Source organism: Podarcis liolepis (genome assembly GCF_965112155.1).
Source record: "Podarcis liolepis genome assembly, chromosome: 1".
NCBI classification, from domain to species: domain Eukaryota; kingdom Metazoa; phylum Chordata; class Lepidosauria; order Squamata; family Lacertidae; genus Podarcis; species Podarcis liolepis.
In genome coordinates, this window is record NC_139554.1 from 116,320,390 (window position 1) to 116,345,290 (window position 24,901).

General features: G+C 42.6%; 1 protein-coding gene across 1 annotated transcript in view; it reads left to right on the forward strand.

The window, feature by feature from the left end:
• Window positions 1-24,901, forward strand: part of LOC310691029 (dynein axonemal heavy chain 11-like) — a 228,191-nt gene that overhangs the window by 37,755 nt on the left and 165,535 nt on the right. The window contains exons 21-27 of the mRNA XM_083470619.1: window positions 331-564; window positions 3,141-3,272; window positions 5,865-6,025; window positions 15,036-15,192; window positions 21,401-21,546; window positions 21,658-21,774; window positions 22,671-22,809. Of these exons, the coding sequence (XP_083326745.1) occupies window positions 331-564; window positions 3,141-3,272; window positions 5,865-6,025; window positions 15,036-15,192; window positions 21,401-21,546; window positions 21,658-21,774; window positions 22,671-22,809 (1,086 nt within the window). The remainder of the gene's footprint in view (window positions 1-330; window positions 565-3,140; window positions 3,273-5,864; window positions 6,026-15,035; window positions 15,193-21,400; window positions 21,547-21,657; window positions 21,775-22,670; window positions 22,810-24,901) is intronic.

The window sequence follows — 24,901 nt, forward strand, 5'->3', positions numbered from 1 at the left end:
AGCTTGCATGCCTTGTGCCAATCAAATCGGCCGCATTACCTGGGGACTTGCCTTTGCTCAGCGCTTCCCAGCAGAGAGGTGACGGTGGTTTTCCCTGCTGCATCCCCTTTGCCGGGTTGCTGCGCTGTGGGAACCACCGCTTGAGGCTTCGTTTGGCTGCTGTTGACTAAAATCCCTTATTTTGGCTGCTGATCCCTTATTTTCGAGGCTGCTGGACCCTTATTTTCAAATATGTAAGTTGACAGCTATGGCACGAAAGCACGTTAAAAAGAAGTGGGCTTTTCTACTGCTTGACTCCATAATATCAGTGTACCTGTCTACATGCTTCAGGCAGAATGCTGGTTAAGCTCCTTAGAGGAGGCCATGCACAGGACAGTCAAGCAGAAGATAATGGAAGCTGTGGCAGCCTACGAGGATAAGTCCCGAGACCAGTGGCTGTTTGACTTCCCGGCCCAAGTGGCGTTAATCAGCAGTCAAATCTGGTGGGCAGCTGATGTCAGAATGGCTTTTGACCGGCTCGAGGAAGGCTTTGAAACGGCCTTGAAAGATTACAATCGCAAACAGGCAAGTGCAATAGCCCTCGAAAGGGGAGCATGTGTAACGTGCCACAAAACCCACAGCTTGCAACACAAATGTCCCAGCATCAGCCCCAGAAATAGCCTTTGCTGCTGACAGTTTATTGTTGTTGTTGTTTAGTTGTTTAGTCGTGTCCGACTCTTCGTGACCCCATGGACCAGAGCACGCCAGGCACTCCTGTCTTCCACTGCCTCCCGCAGTTTGGTCAAACTCATGCTGGTAGCTTCAAGAACACTATGCAACCATCTCGTCCTCTATCGCCCCCTTCTCCTTGTGCCCTCCATCTTCCCCAACATCAGGGTCTTTTCCAGGGAGTCTTCTCTTCTCATGAGGTGGCCAAAGTATTGGAGCCTCAGCTTTAGGATCTGTCCTTCCAGTGAGCACTCAGGGCTGATTTCCTTCAGAATGGAGAGGTTTGATCTTCTTGCAGTCCATAGGACTCTCAAGAGTTTCCTCCAGCACTTCTTCTTCTTCTTCTTCTTCTTCTTCTTCTTCTTCTTCTTCTTATTATTATTATTATTATTATAAATATTTATGGCACACACACACAAAAATGAATATGGCAGTGCACGCATAAAAACAATACTACAAGGGCATCAATACAAACAAAGCATGTCAGTATGCTGTTGGCTGCAAGCTCCACAGGGGATGGCCTGCCACACTAGTCATGAGGGACCGCTGAATTTGCGAAATATTCAGTAGTATTCAAGTTCCTTTCAACAAATACATGAATAAAAGTGGGCTCCATCAAAAGATCTCAGTGGCTGGAGGTGGAGCAGATCCCAGGTGTCCTTTCCAAGCGGGAGTTCACATCCACTTATGGCTTCTCCTCCTCACTATCTGATAAACCACACAAACACAGAAGGGGAAGAAGAAGGCATAAAACACAGCCTCCCTGCTCTGTGGGGCTGCATAGAGCAGGGGTCGGCAAACTTTTTCAGCAGGGGGCCGGTCCACTGTCCCTCAGACCATGGGGGGGGGCTGGACTATATTTTTTTTGGGGGGGGAATGAATGAATTCCTATGCACACCAGGAGGGCCCCACAAATAATGCACAGATGCATTTTAAAAGGACACGTTCCATGCAAGAGCACCAGGCAGGCCAGACAGTATTGTGGATGATAAAAATTTGAAATTTAAAAAAAAATCTTACCTGCACTGATGATAGTCATTGTTTGGATGGGGGGGTCCCTTCCTGGGTTTGGTGCTTCGTTGTGACCTCCTGGGCCTCCTGCTGCCATCACACTTTGGGGGTGTGATGGGGGCCCTCCCGCTGGCACCGGTGGCTGACTCGCTGCCGTGCCGGTGGTGGGGCAAGCTCCAGACTGCAGGAAGGTCTCCAGAGGCCAGATCACCACTGCACAGCCAGCGGGGAGCGCTCCTGCCTGTTCTCCCCACCCTCTCTCTTTTCTGTCACCCCATAAATCTCTCACCTCCTCCCCCCGTCCTCTTTTCCCGCCAGCGGCATCTCCGCCTCCTCCTTTTCCTCCTCCTGCACCTCCTGAAGGAGGACTTTGCGTGAGAACGAGCAGCGGATTCTCTCTTTCTTGTCTTTTCCCCCAGGGAGCTCAGACAGTGGCCGGGCCGGGTTAACGACCCTTGCGGGCCTCATTCAGCCTGTGGACCATAGTTTGCCGACCCCTGGCATAGAGCATACACAGCCCTTCTAACAACAAGGGTTCCAGAGTCACCCGGGGAGTGAGAGGGAGCCTTTTGCCTAGTCGCCAAGGATATGCAACAACGGCAGATACACCCTGATAGCAGCCATTGTCTAGTGCTCTGCAATGGGCATGTGACTAGGAAGCAGGAGAGGGGGGTTTAAGCCTTACCAGAGGGATAGGAGAGATGGTCCCACTCACCTTTCCCATGCCTGCAAAGGAGAGGGACTTCCTGGACTCGAAGCCACAGTGCAGACAATATAGAACAGTTCCCTAACCACCACCACCACAGCCACTCGTAGTAGCAGACAGTCATCAGACACATTTGTTCACCTTTAAATGCAAACTGGATATAATTTCTCCCTTTTTCCTACACAGGAGTTGGCATTCCATTGACATGATAGGCTTCTGCCCAATTCTACAGCACCTCAGCCTTCAGATCTTAAGCATATGATTGTACTCCTAATGCAGCAGAATAAAGGAACACAATCCTCTCCCCGTCTCTTAATTTTGATAAAGGAGTTTAAATAACAAAGCACCGTTTGGATAATACGGATTGTTTTTCTAAAATGCCGTATGATACGTGCTGCATTTCAACCTCTTAATAATTCCATCACACTGAACACGAAAGCAAATGCAGTACAAATGAGTCTGCCCACCAGTATTTAATTCATATTGGAATAAAAGTAATGGCTACTATCTGAAAAGTGTATCTTTGTTATTAAGGAAGCAAATTACAATTACCAGAAAACAATACCACTATTAGTTTGCAAAAGTTATTTGCGTTGATTAAAAGCACCAATAAGTATGCCTTGCTACCAGAACTGCTCCATTTAGCACTTGACATATAATAGGTTTTTTTCCCTTCACAGTGTAATATCTCCATTGAAATATAATTATTTTGCAGATTGCTCAACTGAATGCCCTTATAAACATGCTGTTAGGGGAACTCACCCCTGGAGATCGTCAGAAGATCATGACAATATGCACAATTGATGTACATGCTAGAGATGTTGTAGCCAAGCTTATAGCACAGAAGGTAATTTGTTGCAGAGCAATTACCCTAATGCATTTTTAAAAGCATAAGATAAAGAATAATTTCATTTGTTGAAAAGATTTCGGGTTGCTTATGTATAATGATGACAGAATATTTTGATCCAGTCAATTTCTGTCCTTTTTCTTTCGATTCAGGACTGAAGATAATTGCATTTACCAGTTGAAAAAATGCTATTTAAATATATATAGATATGTGTGTGTTTGTCCAAATGTTTAAAGTGTCTTATTAAAAATGTATGCTATAAAGTGACAGCAGGTTCTCAGTGATCTGTCCCAGACCTGTTAAATGTTACCATGAAAATGTGCATTTATTCCAGCTGGCTTTGCGATTTAAATTGTATAAAATACTATGATTGGATATTAATTTGGCAGAGTACTTTCTCTTCTCTTCTTTTAGTGCATTGTTGGCTGCCCACCCCCCACCTGGCAAGACGTCAATGATAACTTAAAAGCTCCTTCTAGGCCTCATTCAAAATGGGTGTATGCTCTGTGTACCAACAGCTTAGTGGTAAAGCTCATGTCTTGCATGCAGAAGGCAATTACAGCTTTGGGTTTTCTTTTTTAGGGAGGTGGGTGAGAAAGATACTCTCAGTAGGCTGCTCTTAGGACTGGCTCTCTTACTAGGCAGAGTGATGCAGCTTCTTCAGGCAGCAGATGCTGAGAGAAGTAGAGACCGGAGGGAGGGGCATGTACCATGCAGCTTCTTATAGGGACTGGGTGGCACTGTGGTCTAAACCACTGAGCCTCTTGGGCTTGCTGATTGGAAGGTTGGCAGTTTGACGGAGTGAGCTCCCGTTGCTCTGTCCCAGCTTCTGCCAACCTAGCAGTTCGAAAGCACGCCAGTGCAAGTACACAGTGGTACCTCGGGTTACATACGCTTCAGGTTACAGACTCCGCTAACCCTGAAATAATACCTCGGGTTAAGAACTTTGCTTCAGGATGAGAACAGAAATCGCACAGCAGCGGCGCAGCAGCAGCAGGAGGCCCCATTAGCTAAAGTGGTGCTTCAGGTTAAGAACAGTTTCAGGTTAAGAACGGACCTCCAGAACGAATTAAGTACTTAACCCGAGGTACCACTGTAGATAAATAGGTAGCACTGCGGTGGGAAGGTAAACAGTGTTTCCATGCGCTCTGGCACTCATCACGGTGTTCTGTTGTGCCAGAAGCGGTTTAGTCATGGTGTCCACATGACCCAGAAAGCTGTCTGCGGACAAACGCCGGCTCCCTCAGCCTGAAGCAAGATGAGCGCCGCACCCCATAGCTGCCTTTGACTGGTTTCACCGTCCAGGGGTCCTTTACCTTTATTACCTTCCATGCAATCTTCTCTGGGCCTCCTAAGCTAGCCTGCCATCCTCTAGTGTGATGGAGATCTCTGCCCTATTGCCAGTGTTGAAGTAAGATTCTACTGTCAGTCTATGCTATTGTACATGGAATGGAGGCGGAATCATATTGCCCTTCTCCCCAGGGAACAAATGTCTTGCCAGTGCCCTTCCCCATCTCCCTTGGTTCCCTTCTGTAACTACTTTCCACTATCCCTCTGACCCAATCTGCAACACTGCCCAGAGGGAGAAAGCAAGGGAAGTAGCAGCTTCCCTTCCTCTTCCATGCTCTTTTCACTGCTTAGGTAGGTGAAGAGGCAACAATAGCAGAGGGGAAGCAGGACTGAGGAAGACCCTGGAGTGCCATTGCCAGTCAGGACTGAGCTAGATGGACCAATGTTTCTGACTTGGGATATGGCAGCACCCTATGGTCCTAACCCAGTTCTCCATGGAGGGTGTATTTGCGGGGAATGTTAAATCTTCCATAGAGTTTGTTAGTACAAACTGAGTCCCCACACTCTTCTCCATTTTTCACAGGGCTTGAACAGGGCTCTAGTGCAGTGGTTCTCAACCTGTGGGTGCCCAGATATTGTTGGACTACAACTCCCATCATCCCTGACCACTGGTCATGCTGGCTAGGAATGATGGGAGTTGTAGTCCAACAACATCTGGGGACCCACAGGTTGAGAAACACTGCTCTTGTGGTTTAGGCTACTGCAATGCAAGGTGCTAAGCATTTGAGCTCTTGTTGAGGGCAATATATATTCTGTGTAGCTTGTCTTTAAGGAAGGAATATAAGAAATGGAGAAAAGTAGCTGAGCTTTGTCAATGGTTTGCCCTTTGCAGAACCAACTGATGGTTTCAAGAGGTAAATTGAATAGCTGTGCCCAATAAACGTATGCAAAGCGTGTTTTGTTTTCTTCTGTTGGTGGCTGGGTCCTACTTAAGCTTCAAGTGTGAGGCCAAGGAGCTTAGAGGCCCCTTTATCTCTACATTAAACTATAGGCCACTGGGCTCCACGCAGGGAACTCTGTGGGGGCAGTAGGATCCCTTTGCCCCTTGCTCTTATATAGCAGCCCTGCACTTGATAAGCTGCTTTTGAAATTCAGGGGAGTTTCAAAAGCGGATTATGTTCAGCCAGCGCAAGAAGCAACTGCGGCCAGAAAGGCTGCAGTCCAGACTGCCCTTTTCTCTCCTTACTCTTTGGGCTGTTTCCGGAAACATCTGTTAACCTGTTGCTCTCTTCCTCTTTTCAGGTTTCCAATGGACAGGCGTTTACTTGGCTATCGCAGTTGCGCCACAGGTGGGAGGAAGAGCAGAGCAAGTGCTTCGTCAACATTTGTGACGCTCAGTTTCAGTACTTTTACGAATACCTTGGAAACAGCCCCAGGCTTGTAATTACGCCACTGACCGACAGGTGAGGACAGTATTGAAACTGGTTGAAGGGAGGTGGTTGTAAGAGAGGCAGGTGGTAGGTGGGACGAGGAGCAGAGCAAGTGCTTTGCCAAGATTTGTGACGCTCAGTTTCAGTACTTTTACAAATACCTTGGAGCCAGTGTGGTGTAGTGGTTAAGAGCGGTAGTCTCGTAATCTGGGGAACCGGGTTCGCATCTCCACTCCTCCACATGCAGCTGCTGGGTGACCTTGGGCTAGTCACACTTCTCTGAAGTCTCTCAGCCCCACTCACCTCACAGAGTGTTTGTTGTGGGGGAGGAAGGGAAAGGAGAATGTTAGCCGCTTTGAGACTCCTTCAGGTAGTGATAAAGTGGGATATCAAATCCAAATCCAAACAGCCCCAGGCTTGTAATTATGCCACTGACCAACAGGTGAGGACCACATTGAAACTGGTTGAAGGGAGGTGGTTGTAAGAGAGGTAGGTGGTAGGCCTTCATGTTCCATCCTCTTAGAGGTTCTTCTCGATCTCATGATTTGCCAGTGAACATATAAGAATAAAACATCGAAAGGTCTAGGACTGTGTGAATATTCAGAGAGGAGGGCAATGTTTGCAATTCCCTTCTCAAAACAGACCAGGGATGGAGAGCCTGTGGAACTTCAGATGGTGTTGGACTCCAATTCCCACCAGACTCCCTTCCAGCCTGCATGGCCAAAAGTGAGTTGGGAGTCCAATGACATCTAGAGAGCTTCCCCGTCTCTGAAATCAGGAGGTTTCCTTGTATTTTCTTAATGTTGATCATCGGGTCTGAAGAAGCAGTGCTGAATTGGTCCATAATAGCTGTGTATTTCATTTAAAAAAGGAAAAAGAACATCCCTTTATTATTTTAGCATGGAATGAATGCTTTTTGTCCAGGACAATGGTCCTTTAGACTTGTTATCTGGCACTCTGTTTAAAAAGAAAGAATGCGCCTGTGCAGAACTCTTTTAACAGTTGCTGAATAAAAATCGCTTTCCACTGAACATAATCATCTTGTTGTGGTGCAATGCATAATAACAGTTGCAGGGAGAAAATCTGCAGCAATTTTGAATATTCTTTCTGCCGAAATTGTTTATCCACATTGCCAGAGCCTTTAAGGAAGTACTGATGTTTTCTGCATTGTTGGGAGCAGCTGTCTCTGTCTCCTCCTGTGGCTGTCTGCCTGCTAACTAGGCAGATGGCAGACAGTAGCTGAGGTGTGTCTGCTATATACAGGACTAACTTTCCTGGCTAGCAGAAAGCACAGCTGCCACGCTATTATGATGGTGATGATGATCCTTCTGTATTTTGAGACATGGGAAGCCTTGTGTGGAGCCATGTACTTTGAAGGAGTGATTAGGGTTTCTTTTTCAATGCACCGAGTAAGCACTTAAATAATCAAGCTGCCAAGTGGCATGAAAATATGGAAAATTCCTATTAATTTACCATTTTGTGTAAGGATCAGGCAAGGAAATAAGCTTCTAAGAAGTGAATGAGATTTGTTTGCCACAGGCATCGGCATCTTTTGTACTCGGGATATACATACACACAGAAAAACAAAGCAGGGCACAGGCTAGGTGCTCTAAACAGGCACGGTTGGCCCGCCTAGCGTCAAAAATCATATTTCTTTTCTGGCGTCTTTTCTGCAGAAGATGAAGGGAGGCTGGGAATAGTGAGATCAGGGCATAAAGATTAGCTCTAGGAAAGATTTTTTTAAAAAAATAAAAAAGGCAAGACAGGAGAAAGTTTTGACAACATCTCAAAAAGACAGGATATTTTCAAAGCTGCGTTATCTGATGCATGACACCAGTAAGAAAAAGCTGATTCTCACATCCTTCATAAGGATCATTTTACATGGGGGATAGCTTACACTTTGTTGTCGTTTAGTCGTTTAGTCGTGTCCGACTCTTCGTGACCCCATGGACCAGAGCACGCCAGGCACTTCTGTCTTCCACTGCCTCCCACAGTTTGGTCAAACTTTGTCATTACCAGGCTTGTAAAAGCCTCATCGTGATGCATGCTTCCAACATACCACGTAGTATGTGGCACTTGTTTTTCTGCCTGGCACTGAGAATTTCCATGCCATTTTGCTACCTACATTTTGCTGATCTGGAAATGTTCCAGGAAGAATGGCATATTGAGCCATTGTGGTGGTGTGTGAAAGGGAGATGATACGAATGAAGATAATGGCTTTGGATGGTAAGTTGCCATGAGTGGAGCTCTGCTCATGAGATGCTCCAGAAGGAAGGAAGGGGTGGGAGGCAGGCAGGTAATTTCTGCCAGTTTCTCCAGCAACCCTCTCTTCTCTCCTGAAAATCTGCTCCACTGGAAGAATGTGGGAGGTGCTAAGAAAATTAGAGAAAAATTGAGCCAGCAGTGACTGGAATGTGTGTTTCCTTTGTGGAAGGGCAAGTTAGGGTCTAAGCCACTGAATGGACCAATCTTTGATGGGGTTGCATATGGGAACAAGATTCTGTGGGTACTTTGGGTACCTGTGTTGATAACAGTTGGATGGTGCTGAAGCTTAGTGAAGATGATGTCCACACCTGTTTTCTAGGTGTTGATTTATTAGGAGACTCAGATCCTGTCATAATTATCTAAACCAGACACGACCATAGATGACTAGATTTCTGGCCTGCGTACGTGAAAATCAGAATCTTGTGTGTGGTTTCTAAAGACAAGTAAACTGCTGGAACTGTGAATAAGATCAAGACCTGTCCAGACCTTCCTAATTCTTTTTTCTGCCTTCATTTAAAAGAAGGATTTCTGAAAAATATAAGAAAGGGCAGGTTGTGCTGATGAAGTGAATATCAAGCTACCACAAAGATAATCACTGATTAAATGTTTTCCCTTCATTTGCTCTGTCTCCAAGCAAACCCATTTTCCATGTCAGGAAACGATCCCCATTAGCGCTCAAGTTTGAATGTATTGTTCCATAATCATTTTCAGATTACTCTTCCCTTCAGACTTGGCTCAGTGAATATACAGGACTGAGTTCTTAATAAATAAGCATCTCAATGGCCATTATAGGCTTTGAAATACCAAACACAATAACATGTGGCATGGCTCACAGAGTCTTAAATGGATCTCTACAGGTGTTGTTGGTTGTTGTTTAGTCGTTTAGTCGTGTCCGACTCTTCGTGACCCCATGGACCAGAGCATGCCACGCCCTCCTGTCTTCCACTGCCTCCCGCAGTTTGGTCAAGCTCATGTTAGTAGCTTCGAGAACACTGTCCAACCATCTCATCCTCTGTCGTCCCCTTCTCCTTGTGCCCTCCATCTTTCTCAACATCAGGGTCTTTTCCAGGGAGTCTTCTCTTCTCATGAGGTGGCCAAAGTATTGGAGCCTCAGCTTCACGATCTGTCCTTCCAGTGAGCACTCAGGGCTGATTTCCTTCAGAATGGATAGGTTTGATCTTCTTGCAGTCCATGGGGCTCTCAAGAGTCTCCTCCAGCACCATAATTCAAAAGCATCAATTCTTTGGCGATCAGCCTTCTTGATGGTCCAGCTCTCACTTCCATACATCACTACTGGGAAAACCATAGCTTTAACAATACTCTCTACAGGTAGATGCTTAAAAAAAACAACAGCTACAGAAATTGCAAATTGAACTGTGGCCTTGGATTATTGTGGCCAAGTGTCCATTTAACAGAAGCACCTCTTTCAGTCACCTAAATGAATTTGTCATGGTGTTGACTTAGAAGTAGATAAAGTTGCTATCTTGACCTCAATGCAATCAGAGGCCACATCCAAAGGCCAAGCTTTTCTCCTTCAGATTATAACTGTTTTAACTGGACTGTCTTGGTAGAATTCCATCCATCAGCAAGCTTTTAATTGTCATAGACTGTTTATTTAGGCTAACCCAGATCACCAAATGCTCTCGGACACAAAGGAATTGGTTGGAGATAATGTTAAGAACAACAGCTATGTTGTTCACGTGTGCTGGGGAATATTATCTTCCTGCTAATCTGGGTGTTTCTGATTTCTATGCTTTGTACAAGTTTCACAGAGCTCTTATTTTGACAGGTAACAGGAGACAAAGCAACAGGAAAGTACTCTCTTAACTATCAGCATTTAGTGTGGTGAATTTTCTACCTACTCCATGGCCCTTCTCATACTACTTCTGACTATAGGCAGAAAAGTTACATTTCCATAATTGCAAGGAAAGCTCTCTTTTTCTCTGCAGTAAAAATGCATAAAATAGATAATGTCCCATGCTTCTTTCAAAGTTGTGCATTGGGAGAAACTTTTTCCCATTCTTTATAATATGTTAAGGCATTTCCTATGGCCTCTAAGAGAAAGGTGTCAGGGTGTGTGGGTTTTAAACAATGAAGTTATCCACCTAGCTATAACTGAATCCCTCACCTATCCTTCCCCGTTTGTGTGCGTGTGTGTGAAACTTTAAAAGTTTTGAAAAGAACAATAACATTCTTGTACATGACAGAAACAGCTGGTTAAAAAAAAGATAGGAAAGGCCGGCCACTTAGATTTCACCAGATGGGCAGAGAGTGACATGATCAATTAGATCTTAGTAAAGGCATAGGATCAATGTGCTGGAGGAGGGCATGCAAGAACAAACAAAGGAGGGCACCTTGTGGAGTTTAAGGAAAAAAAGTAGAGCATTGTGATCAGGAAAGGACAAAGGAAATAGCCCACTCCTTCAGAAGCCAATGGAGGCAGACCTACTTGCAAAGTACAAGGAGAACAGGTATACAGTAATAATAAGAAGTACTGTAGGGTTAGAGGATCATGTGGAGATGGTCACAGAAAAAAGCAAAAGTATGGTAGCGCTACGGGGAAAGGTTTTATGGAAGTCAAAGATATCAGAGAGCACACAAAAGACAATCACAAAGGTGAAGGAGATGAAGATCAAGGGCGGAGAAGAAGACTAATGAGGAAGAAGAGGATTCAGAGAAAGCTGGAGGACCTGGTGGGGCCTTCTAGAATGAGAGATGAAAGACCACAGGGCGGTAAATAGGAGAAGATATTTCTTCAAGCTAGCGAACAATGTCAGTGGCAGGAATCCTAGAAAGCTGTCTCAACCGAGGCTGAATAAATGGTGGAAGGGGAAAGGCCAAGACGGGGCCTTGGGAAGAGTAAATGTCACCAAAAGTTCATACACGACACTTTTAGTTTGGAAAGAGGAATCAAGGCAGAAACGTTAGGGGGGGAAAGCTTGTCAAACTTATCGGTAAATGTTTAGCAGTGTAGTACTGCACAGTGAGTAGAATTAATGCTACTGGGACTTGCTTAGGCCAATGGCTTCCTCCTACGGATGAAGAGTTTGAGGAGAAATTGTTGTAAACCAAGTGCAGTTTTTGTTTTCTACAAATGATATTGTTTTGTGCCCTTCCAGCCATGCTTATCCTGCTGGATTCCAACTAGAGGTTGAGGCTAGCACTAATCAACATGGAAATCTGCACAGATAAACTTATTTTTGGTATGGTTAGTTTTGCTGTTCTTGTGTATTAGTGAGTCAACAGATGATTTCTGTGCCAGTTTTAAAACTTTTCTATTCCACTAAGTCTATGCAGGCAATTAAGAATATACCCTTCCACAGTTGTTAATTGATGTCTGCTTTTATTATTTATTTTATTGTTTTTATTTATGGTTTTATTGCTATAAACAGCTTTGATTTTTTTTAATCACATGGCAGTATGCAAATCTCTTTTTTTAATAAATAAATACAGTGGTACCTTGGGTTAAGTACTTAATTCGTTCCGGAGGTCCATTCTTAACCTGAAACTGTTCTTAACCTGAAGCACCACTTTAGCTAATAGGGCCTCCCGCCGCCGCCGCGCCGCCGGAGCACGATTTCTGTTCTCATCCTGAAGCAAAGTTCTTAACCCGAGGTACTATTTCTGGGTTAGCAGAGTCTGTAACCCGAAGTGTATGTAACCTGAAGCATATGTAACCCGAGGTACCACTGTACATAAATCACCTTGGGGGGAAATATAATAAAATTGTTCTATTGCTTTCTACCTTGTTTGAGTTTCTACACCATTAATAGAAGTCCCTTTGGTGATCAATTCCGTCTGGTGGAACTGAACGCTACTTGGTGGGAGAGTTCCATAGAAAACCCTAGCAATATGTTGCTCCTTTTGGGCCGCTGGCCAGCTGTTTGGGCTAGCTATGATAAACATGGAGTTCACCACAATCACCTTTTGGATTATGTGTGTGTGAGGCACTCTGAGTTGGCTTATCTGACACTAAAAAATCCCTCTATCTGGAAGCACAGTGAATATTAGTAAAACAAGGAATAGCAATAATAAATTGGGAGCTGCACATATAGTAATTTGCTAGCGATAAAACAGTCTACTACAGCGGTACCTCGGGTTAAGAACTTAATTCGTTCTGGAGGTCCGTTCTTAACCTGAAACTGTTCTTAACCTGAGGTACCACTTTAGCTAATGGGGCCTCCTGCTGCCGCTGCGCGATTTCTGTTCTTATCCTGAAGCAAAGTTCTTAACCTGAGGTACTATTTCTGGGTTAGCGGAATCTGTAACCTGAAGCGTCTGTAACCTGAGGTACCACTGTATTTGTTCCCTGATTGTCCCATCCTTTCAAGGTGCTACTGTTGTTTCTGGATCTGGGCTTTTATCATTTGCAGCCGCTGCTACACAGTGACCTCTCCACTTGCTTCTTGGTGTTACCTCTGATTGGAATGCACTTTTATATTACTGCCCAAAATAACTATGAAGATGTCAATTTAAAATACCCAGTATTGTGATTCTTTTCCACCTGAGACCTTACCAACAAGGACCTTAGATATATATATATATTTTAAAAAAATATTTATTAAATTTTCCAATTTTTTAAAACAAAAAGAAAAAAGCAAACATAAAAAATATTAAAAACACGTAACTTTCACAACTTATTTTCTCATAACATATTTCCCCGACCTCCTCATACCTCCCCTTCTTGTATATCCAGTTCAAATTATTTATACAGCAAATCCTTATCTCAAAGCATTACAGCTTAAAAAAGAAAAGAAAACACCTTATTTTCCCTCCAACCTCTTAAATTATTATAACTTTAGATTCTTGCTTACAAAGAGAAAAACCATTTTGTCATATTCCTTTTACCATTACAGCTAGAAACCACTTAATTTCAATCCAACATCATTCAGCATTCCTTAATTTTACAGTATTTTTGTAGATAGTCCTTAAATTTTTTCCAATCTTCTTCTGCCGACTCTTCTCCCTGGTCACGGATTCTGCCAGTCATTTCTGCCAATCCCATACAGTCAATCAGCTTCATCTGCCATTCTTCCAAAGTGGGCAAGTCTTGCATCTTCAAGGACCTTAGATATAACACAACAACTCTAGGCTTGTGAGGAGGACCAGGTGAAAGTTGGGATAGGGTAATGTGGGGAGATGATACAGTGGTACCTCGGTTTAAGAACAGCCCTGTTTACGAACTATTCGGTTTACGAACTCTGCAAAACTGGAAGTAGTGTCCCGGTTAGCGAACTTTACATTGGTCTAAGAATGGCAGCCGAATGGTGGAAGGGCACTGGTGGCGGGAGGCCTCATTAGGGAAAGCGTGCCTCGGTTTAAGAACAGTTTCGGTTTAAGAACGGACTTCCAGAACGGATTAAGTTCTTCAACTGAGGTACCACTGTACTGGGATCTAGGTTAGCGGATGCTAATGAGAGTGGGTTGGAAGAGCCTCAGTTTCTCAAGACATGACTAAATAGGCTACTGGATTTCAAAATTTGCATAATATGCAAATAAGTGCTGATTGTACAAATGAATTGACAGACTTCATTTATTCCATGTTTACCAAATGCCTTACACTACATGCTAAGCACTGCAAGTTGTAGAGAAAGAGGAACAGAGAAGTTTAACATGCTAAACATGTGGAGTCTAGTAGACTCCTGCCTTCCCTTGCATTGGCTTTCTGGAGGGGTGGTAGTAGTAAGGTCCTCAGGATCCTCATAGGTTGAGCTAAACTGTTAGGTTTTGAAGAGTAATGTCAGTTCAGAAGTCCAGTCCAATCCAAGGTGAGTCATCACTGAACAGAACCCTGGAGAGTTCCCTGTAGCCAGGGTTGGCAAGAATGATACAATATGGTAGTTACTTTACTACGGCCTAATAATATTCAAAAACTCTTTATTCCTGCTCCTCTGCATTGTTGGCTAGATTTTAATGTGATTCTTCTGCAGCCTTTTCTGATGTACAGAAATATGACTGGGCTCAGACAGCACTTTATTTGATCTCCACGACATTCGCTTAGTTGTTCATTGCATTTTATGTGATCTTTCACACAGCATAAAAACCACTTCTAGAAATCTATTGGAATCTAGAAAGAGATTAGTGCCCCTTTCCATGTTAATTGTTTCCGGGGGCAGGGCGGGGGGGAGAGAGCAACTCTGTTTGCAATTTCCCCAACTCAGTAAATCCTGGGAATTTTGCATTGAAGAAATTGGTGGCAGTATACCAGCATATAGTTCTTTCCTGCCATTTAAAATGTATTGTGACATGGCAGTATATATTGATCAAAAAGCCCACAGCGGTGCAGTATACCTGAAGGAGCATCTCCATCCCCATCGTTCTGCCCGGACTCTGAGGTCCAGCGCAGAGGGCCTTCTGGCGGTTTCCTCACTGAGAGAAGTGAAGCTACAGGGAACCAGGCAGAGGGCCTTCTCAGTAGTGGCACCTGCCCTGTGGAACACCCTCCCATCAGATGTCAAAGAGATAAACAATTACTTGACATTTAGAAGACATCTGAAGGCAGCCCTGTTCAGGGAAGTTTTTAATGTGTGACATTTTAATGTATTTTTAATCTTTGTTGGAAGTTGCCCAGAGTGGCTGGGGAAACTCAGCCAGATGGGCGGGGTACAAATAAAAAAATATTATTATTATTATTATTATTATTATTATTATTATTATTATTATTATTATTTATTAAAAGGAACATTACAAATCAGGTTAGAAGTGCTAGCATTAAAGCCAGTAAAACTAATGGAAGAAAGCCCATGTCAGAATGCAACTTCTGCTTCTGTTTCTACAGATGCTATATTACACTGACACAGTCTCTTCACTTGAACATGAGTGGTGCGCTGTCAGGCCCTGCAGGAACAGGAAAAACAGAAACCACCAAGGACTTAGGCCGTTCTCTTGGAATGATGGTCTATGTTTTCAACTGCTCTGAACAAATGGATTATAAGGTACTGGTTTTTGTTTAAAACATTTACTGCCTAAAAAATTATTCTTGTCAAGAGTAGATTAACAAACTGGATGATGACTAGCATCTGTAAATAGTCTTGGAATGATGAAATATGACATGTGTAAATAAAAAGTGTTAATATTTATTAATGCATTTATTTTGTGTGAGAGGGAAGGTTTCAATGAGTTGTATCTAGTGCTAGTTCTAGTTAGAGTAGACCCATTGAAATTAACTAACCTAAGTTAGTTGTGTGTTTTACAGTGGTACCTCTAGTTACGAACTTAATTCATTCCGGAGGTCCGTTCTTAACCTGAAACTGTTCTTAACTAGAAGCGTGCTTTTGCTAATGGAGCCTCTTGCTGCTGCTGCGCCGCCAGCACACAATTTCCGTTCTCATCCTGGGGCGAAGTTCTCAACTCGAGGTAACTCTTCCAGATTAGCAGAGTTTGTAACCTGAAGCGTTTGTAACCTGAGGCATTTGTAACTCGAGGTACCACTGTAGCTTCAACTGGTCTACTTTGAGTAGGACTATCATTGGACGCAACCCAAAGAGTGTTAAAAAGAAGAAAAAGCAAAAATTTAATGATGAATTCTTCAAGTCAAGGGCTACTGTTATGAACACCTCTAATTAAGGATTAAAAAGACACTCAGATCAAATGGTCACCCGTTTACATAGTGATATGATGGGTGAGCACCTCTTGTCAATACAATTTGCTTGCAGGCATGGAAGGGACTGTCACATGTATAGTTGACACAGGTGACATTTCAGATAACTGGCTAATTCTTCCATTATTATTATTTTTTACTGAGGTTAACTACATCAGAAGATAAGATTCAACTGCACATGTGTGCTGTCCTATCTTGTGTTCCAAAGGGCAGCACTGCATATAGGACATGCAAGACTTTCAGCCTTGGGTTTATGTGCCAGGGTATTTTTTTTAAGGTGTGCATATTTGGCTGCCATGGGGGCTGTCCAGTAGCCTGCCATACCAGAATGAGACATTAATAATAAAATACACACTATTTTAATATTACAAGAAGAGAAGAAGAGGAGTTTGGATTTGATATCCCGCCTTTCACTCCCCTTCAGGAGTCTCAAAGCAGCTAACAATCTCCTTTCCCTTCCTCCCCCACAACAAACAGTCTGTGAGGTGAGTGGGCTGAGAGACTTCAAAGAAGTGTGACTAGCCCAAGGTCACCCAGCAGCTGCATGTGGAGGAGCGGAGATGTGAACCCGGTTCCCCAGATTACGAGACTACCACTCTTAACCACTACACTACACCACACTATTTTAATATTACAACATTTGTGAGGTCCGGATTTTAACTGCCAGTGCACCGTTCTAATAAATGAAACATGCTCTCTGCTATAGTTGTGTGAAATGATGCCATAATAACTATTGCTGGAATAATATTAACCAGAATAATATTATGAACCATATTCAAATTTGTAGAGTAATACTATTAAAAGTATTCTGATAGCTCAAGTAGCATTCATTGAAATAGTGCTTAAAAATAAATAAATTGGTGCAGCATCATACATGTGCGAAATAACTCAGTGAAGCAACCCAGCACATAGGACTGATGTGCAGATACATACATTAAAGTGATTTGAATGTGATGATAATAGAGATCATATGAGTATGAAAATTAAATAGGTAGACCCCTGGTCTTGTTAATTGAATTCTGTTAATTAATTCCAAAAATTTACAAAGCATGAAAACATTTGCATCTAGCTTTGTTAATAGAGTGGTAAATAGTACTGGAGAATTGAGGGAAATCATTTTCCTTCCATGAGCCTTGAGAAACTGAGATGGGCAGCGGTACCTGTGCTTGGAGAGATTTTTCTGGCCTGTAGATCAGCCCACAGATAACCAAGAGCCTAATAGATGTTACTAAAAATTGTCATCTTTGGAGTCCAGTCCTTATTGAAAATAGGGCTGGGAAACTTTTGGAGTAGTTTTGTGAATCCACCACCAATGGTAGCCTCCACTGAGCAGAGTTCTGGTCAGAAAACCTTCAGAAAGCAGAAGGGGCCAGCGGCAGGGAGAAGCAATTTCATCATATTGCCCTTCAGCATCTGAAAATCTGCTGTGGTGGTTTGAGGGAGACACCTGTAAACAGTGGACAGCTGCCGGGTTAGTGTGTGGCTGGTGATGGAAATCACTTCCTCCCTCCCTCCCTCCCTCCCTTTTGCAAGCTTGTCTTCTTCTTTGGCGATCACTCGTAGCCCAGTGTGATTGTCTTCCATAAACACGGTTTTAACAGTGAGTCTGTAAGTGACTGTGGAGGCTAATTCTGGATCCACACGTCCTTCCACAGTGGGGACATTGGTTTCCAGGTGGGAGTTGATCATGGTGTGGATTTGCCAAGCATGCCTTCCTCTTAGCATGTTTCTCCCTTGCGTCCTGAGTTTGAGTATTTTCAAAGTCCATGACACTTTTGGTAAAGTGCACTCGCAGACAAGTGTTTCCCAATTGTTGGTGTTTATACTACATTTTTAAAGATTTGCTTTGAGACAGTCTTTAAACCTATTTTGTTGACCACCAGCATCACACTTTCCATTTTTAAGTTTGGAATAGAATAGTTGCTTTGGAAGATGAAAATCAGGCATCTGCACAACATGACCAGTCCGACAAAGCTTGTATCCTTCCACTTGATCAAAAGCCTTCTGTAGGTAGAATTAGCCCTTCCATTCACAGATGCCTACATTTGGATCCGAACCAACACGTTGGAATCTGCACTAGCTAGAGGCCTCACCCAAAGTAAGCTCACTGTTAGCGTGAAGAAGACAAGTCTTCCATTAAAGTTCATTCCAGCTCATCTTGGACTTGCACAGACAATAAAGAACAAAGCATCAGTGCAGGCTTTCAGACTAGAGAGTATCCTGCTCTGTGTTGTGCCTTTCTTCAGTTAAGTGCCTGCGCCCTCTTCCTCAGTGACTAACTAATACCCTTCACCACACAGCATGTTTGTATAGGCTTGGGTGTGGTGTTTATTCAGTGAAGAGAACATACAGTGGTATCTTGGTTCCCAAACTTAATCTGTACCGGAAGTCCATTCCAAAACCAAAACGTTCTAAAACCAAGGCGTGCTTTCCCATAGAAAGTAATCTAAAATGGATCAATCCATTCCAGACTTTTAAAAACAACCCCTAAAACAGCAATTTAAGGTGAAGTTTCCTATCTAAAGAGACCATTGATCCATAAAATGAAAGCAGTAATCAAAGTAAGGTAAAGGTAAAGGGATCCCTGACCATTTAAGTCTAGTCGTGGCCGACTCTGGGGTTGCGGCGCTCATCTCACTTTATTAGCCGAGGGAGCCGGCGAACAACTTCCGGGTCATGTGGCCAGCATGACTAAGCCGCTTCTGACGAACCAGAGCAGCGCATGGAAAGTGTGAGCCTGAAAAACAAAGTCCACAAATGTAAAAGAAAGAAAGAAAATGATTTCTAACATAAATTAGAATTGCCAGTGAGGTAGTCACTGGAGTCAAATATAGTGGTACCTCTGGATGCGAACGGGATCTGTTCCAGAGCCCCATTCGCATCCTGAAGTAAACATAAGATGTGACTGCACGTCTGCGGGTCACGTTTCGCTGCTTCTGTGCATGTGCGTGACGTCATTTTGAGCATCTGTTCATGCGTGAGCGGCGAAACCCGAAAGTAACACGCTCCATTACTTCCCGGTTGCAGCGGTGCACAACTCAAAATACTTAACTTGAAGCTACTTCAACCCGAGGTATGACTGTACCCATAATCTATATTGCAGAAGATAAATTGCTGGCATATCACTGAGTGGTTTGCAGTAGATCAGCAAGGGTTTTGATTTTCAATTATAGCAACAAATATTCTCCCCTCCTTCCCAGAAAAAGGGCTTTTAGAACCCTGTTCAGATGTATACTTCCATAAGTAAGCCTTAGATCCATTTAAGTCAAACCTTTGTTGAAGAACTTCCAGTTTTCCAAGTAATCCCATCTGGTTTGTTACTTCTATGACTTTTTTTGCCTTCACCACCTCAGCCATAAGTTCCTGAACAACCAAGAGGGAGGAAAAGCAGAAGGAAATGAAAATAATATTTCAAAGTGGGATGGAGCTTCTTTTTGAGAGTCAACAGGGCATTTCAAGCGGAGTGTTGCATTTGCATAGGGGAGAGGGTAAAAATCTCTGCTCAGCCATGAATGTTAATTTAAGACAATCTGGCTAAGTCATATTTAGTCTGAAAAAATATGTCTGTTAGAATTACCCGCTTTATGTGGTTAATTGTGAGAAAGGATCTAGGCAAAGAGGTTGAATAATAGTAGTAGTAAGTGATGCCAATAAAGGTATTTGATTTGATTTAGTAATAGTAGTAGTAGTAATTGGTTCCAAGGTGGGATACAAAAAAAATAATAATAATTCAGAATTTTAAAGTAATTAAAACAAATTACTATCATGGGACTAGAGTGGGTACAAAACACACACATCTCAAGTGTGAGAGGCCAGGGTAAAGGTAAAGGGACCCCTGACCATTAGGTCCAGTCGTGACCGACTCTGGGGTTGCAGTGCTCATCTCGCTTTAATGGCCGAGGGAGCCGGCGTACAGCTTCCAGGTCATGTGGCCAGCATGACTAAGCTGCTTCTGGCGAACCAGAGCAGCGCACGGAAATGCCGTTTACCTTCCCGCCGGAGCGGTGCCTATTTATCTACTTGAACTTTGACATGCTTTCGAACAGCTAGGTTGGCAGGAGCAGGGACCGAGCAACGGGAGCTCACCCCGTTGCGGGGATTCGAACCGCCGATCTTCTGATTGGCAAGTCCTAGGCTCTCTGGTTTAACCCACAGCGCCACCCGCGTCCCATAATAATCAAAGTACTGTACTATAAAATAAGACAGTATTGTAGATGATAAAAATTAAAATATTTTTTTTCTTACGTGCATTGATGATAGTCATTGTTTGGATGAGGGGCTTTTATCCATTTCTGCAGTCACACAATCAATCAATCAATCAATCAATCAATCAATCAGTAGCTGAACTGGGTTCTACACAGTCACAAAAGCAAGTCACAAAAACAAGGTCACAAGCCACACTCACAAGTCAGTCACATAAAACAAAGAACAAGTCACAGTCAAAAAACTGAAAAGGCCACACAAACAAAAACACAAAAAATGGCAAAAACAATAGCTCTGTGTTGTGTGGGTGCTTGGGACTCAACAGCTGACAGAGTCAACAGGAAGCCTCTGATTAGCAGCAGGGGACTCAATTTACAAATGGAACACACTGAACAGCTTCCAAGGCAAAGTTCACAAACCGGAATACCTCCTTCCAGGTTTGAAGCAATCTATTTCCAAGTTGTTCATAAACTAAGCTGTTCTAAAATTAATGTACCACTGTATTAGAAAAGCTGGCCCTGCAGATCAGTGGCTCAAGTGGACTTGCTTTTTTAATATATATATATTAAAAAATCATATGATACCACACTGAATTAGGCCAGGAACATTTGTTATGAAAGGAAAGTATGTTGTTAGATGTAGCCCTGTCTTTTTCTTTTCCAAATTCCTTAATTCAGAATGCATCTGCTGGTGAACTCATCTATTACTGGCAGTGGCATGAAAGCGGCTTCCAACAAAATCCAGAAACATCCATTTGTTTATAAGACACACCTCAGGACAAAGTTCCAGGGCAGCTTACAGTTAAAAACTTTTGGGTGCAGGAAGAATGTGGGAAGGGACCTATCCATCTGTATTGTTTTTCTTTACCAAATTCATTAATTCAAAGCTAGTGTGACTGTAGTTATGTGGTGAGGAGCTATACGCAACACACAGTTTTTGCATCTGGGCATTTTCATGACAGAAAGGAAAGAAGGTGAAGAGAGATGCCTAATTTTTAATTTATTTATTTTTAGTCAGCATTGTTGATTAGATTATGTATATCAAGCGATGTTGTTCCTTTTATATCATTCTTTTTACAAGGCTACATCCTTAGGAAAATGTAAAATGCTGCCTTGGGATCTCCAGTAAAAGAACGAGCCTCTCCTTTAGCCTTCTGCTTATTTGTTTGTGGCATTTATAGCTTGCCATTCACAAAAGATTTTTAAAATAATGAACAAAGGCAGTTGTTTTTAAACTTGCTTCAGCATCAAAAACTCTCTTCAGTAATTTTGGCTTAGCTTTCAGCCACTGATTTTTTATTTTTATTTTTCCCCTCCTGTCTGCCATCTCTTCATTATTAGTCAATTGGAAATATCTACAAAGGTTTGTGCCAAACTGGCGTGTGGGGGTGTTTTGATGAGTTCAACCGCATTTCTGTGGAGGTGCTGTCTGTCGTCGCTGTTCAGGTTAAAACTATTCAGGATGCCATCCGTCACAAGAAGAAAAGGTAGGCTGAGAATAAGACTCCCCCTTTCCTACTCCCCATATTTAATTATTTATTTCCCACCCATTATTAACGTGTGAGGCTTGTAACAGTGTCACTCACACATTTCCGCAGATTCAATTTTTTAGGTGAGAGTATTGAATTGAAAGCAACCGTGGGGATCTTCATAACTCTTAATCCAGGTTATGCAGGAAGAACAGAACTTCCAGAAAACCTTAAAGCTCTTTTCCGGTAAGTATATAATGATCTAGGAATATGCATTGTGTTGGGTACAAAAAAGGAACCTCAGAACAAAGTTGGCTGCTAATGCGCTTGCATAACCATTGTGCAATAAGGTCTGTTCTTGGACAAGACATTCCACAACCTCTTTAGACAATCTAGGCTCCGATGTTCTGGAATCTGGTCCAGTGGACAAACCAGCTTCTGGTTTAGTAGCCTCCTGGCCACTAGGATCAGGGTCATGAACCCAGTCTGTATCCTTAGCTGGACTCTGCAGCCTCTGACTGGCTGATCTGGTTAGGGCTAGACTATGGGGTCATGACAAAGCCCTTCTATCAGCACAGGTTACTTGCTTTGTACAGAAAAGGAATGCTGAATCCAACTCATTTATTTTACATCTTTTATTCCTGATGTTTAAAAGAATTATGAACGGGTGAATCAGTCAGTTTCTGGTCCATGTTTTACATGTGTTCTTCTATATGCTAAGAGGAAGGCACATTTGGCAAACCCTCACCATGATCAACACCCACCCGGAAACCTATGTCCCCGCTGTGGAAGGACGTGTGGATCCAGAATTGGCCTCCACAGTCACTTATGGACTCACTGTTAGGACCGTGTTCATGGAAAACGATCTTACCTGGTTACGAGTGATTGCCAAAGAAGATCTATTCAATTTTATTTCCATTTTAATCCATAAACTTTTATTTTAAAAATCCATATAAAAATGCATGTTCAGTAGATGTAAGGGAAAGGTTTGTGTCAGCAGGAGACTGGCTGAGGTAGAGAAGCAAAAGGATGGATTCCCCCACTGGATCCCATCCTGGAAGATCTGAGGTTTGGATTGTGCAGTAATTTGTGGGCTGTGTTGTGAATTTTCACAGTTTAATGCATTATATTAATTTTCACAGACCCTGTGCAATGGTGATTCCGGACTTTGAACTTATTTGTGAAATAATGCTGGTGGCGGAAGGATTTGTGGATGCCCGATTGCTTTCTAGAAAGTTCATTTGCCTCTACAAACTTTGCCATGAACTTCTTTCAAAACAGGTAGCTGAAGTTCGGTCTGAATTTGCTAGTAACTGAATACCTTTATATATAAAATAAATATCTTATGTATTTATTTAAACCATTTAGATCTATCTAAACCATTAAACTACAACACAGTTCAAAACAACAATGTCTTAAAAAGTAATACGTTGGGGTTGTATTCAGCTAAATTTTACTCAGAGTAGACACATGAAATTAATGGCCATAGCTAATTCAGGACGAGATGGTTGGACAGTGTTCTCAAAGCTACTAACCTGAGTTTGACCAAACTGCGGGAGGCAGTGGAAGACAGGAGTGCCTGGCGTGCTCTGGTCCATGGGGTCACGAAGAGTCGGACACGACTAAACAACAACAACAACAATTTAGGATTATTAATTTCAATGGGTCCACTCTGAGTAAAAGTCAGTTGAATACAACCCTCAAACTATACTAAATATACATAGTAGACAAAGGCTTACATCCCACAAAGTTACATAGCTTCAACAAGGACTTCCACTAGTGAAATGGAACTTCAGCTGCTCCTTTCAGGCCCACCAACATTTGTTATGGTTTTCCACCCAAACCTCTGGAGCAGATTTGGGGGTAAGGTGAGGGAGGGGAAATTCCACAGCAAAGATTGATGTCTATGTACAAACAGGACAACTTTGCAGATGACACCTAACTGGGAGGGGTAGGTAATGCCACAGAATACAGAACTGGGATTCAAGATGACCTTAACCTTAACTCGGCCAAAACTAACAAAATTAATTTCAGTAAATGTAAGGTTCTGCACTTAGGCAGGAAGAACCAGCTGCACAAATCTCAGATGGGGGACACCTGGCTTGCCAGTAGTCCATTTGAAAAAGGATCTAGGGGTCTTAATCAGAACTGTGAAATGGGAAATGCTAATTCTACAGTTCTTTAGGTAGCTGGAAAAGCAATGAATATAATTTATTGATTTAGATTATTAACAGTTACTATTGGCAATGTATTAAACGACAGACCAATAATTCTCACACGTTTGTGAAAGTCAGTCTCAAGTAAATCAGCTTAGCATAACCTAAAATTTGAAGATGCTTTGCCCAGGAACTGGGGGCCACACCAAAATAAAATAAAATCAAAGTTATTTCTTTATTTTTACATTTACGTTGTACTTTTTCACCCTTGAAGGGAACCTCAAGGTTTCTTACACAATAAAACATTAAAGCATAATAGCAACCCTTGACTGTGCATTTAAGGATCGTTCTTTTAAAATCAATTAAGAAAAAACAACAGCTCTTAAAATACATTAGGTGGTTCCTAATTTAATTAAGTCCCTTAATTACACATTTCACACTTCTCAGTGTAACTAAAAATTAATTCATTTCTGTGAAAGATTGGCAGGATTTCACCGGCCTACTTCAGACTTGACATGCCTACATGGGCAGCTCCAGAAAGGGGCATCAGTAGGGCCAGGGAAAACATTCTCTCCAACGTTTCAGGAGGGAAAATCAGGACAATGGAAGAAAAGGGTTTGTAAGTATTTTTAAACCAGGGGATTGCAGTCCGATGCCAAAAATTTCTTCTACATCAGAATGTGATTATTTCTAAATTACAGTTTCTGCCCACACACGTTGAGTAGTCTAATTTTTGACTAACCATGAGAACTGCATCAGACATGCTTAATCATGCCTCTTTTGTATTTTTACACTTTGCTCGTGCAACACGCCTCCATGGTGAATCTGTGGAAATGTTAAGCTAATAATAGCATCTGGGGAATGGGCAGGGTTTTTAATTTTAATTTTTTACACATTAGTTGTCTTAGCACTCTAAAATGATTATGTGGCAATGTATAAAAGATCGTTGTAATCCTTAGTATAGTTTTACCAAGAACTTTGCTTTCATTATTTAATTAAGCAATAGGACACGATGCTCATTGGCTAATTATGCCTCTTACTGGATCATTCTAGGAAGCATAGGAGCCAACTCCTAAGGGCTGAGGGGTCTTCACACACACCCATAAAATATTTGAGGGGCCTGCCCCACAAGTTGATGGGCATTGCCATTCAAATGATATGCATGCACCACATCATGTGATTGGTTGTATGGGGCGGGGCTTACCTAGGCCACCCAA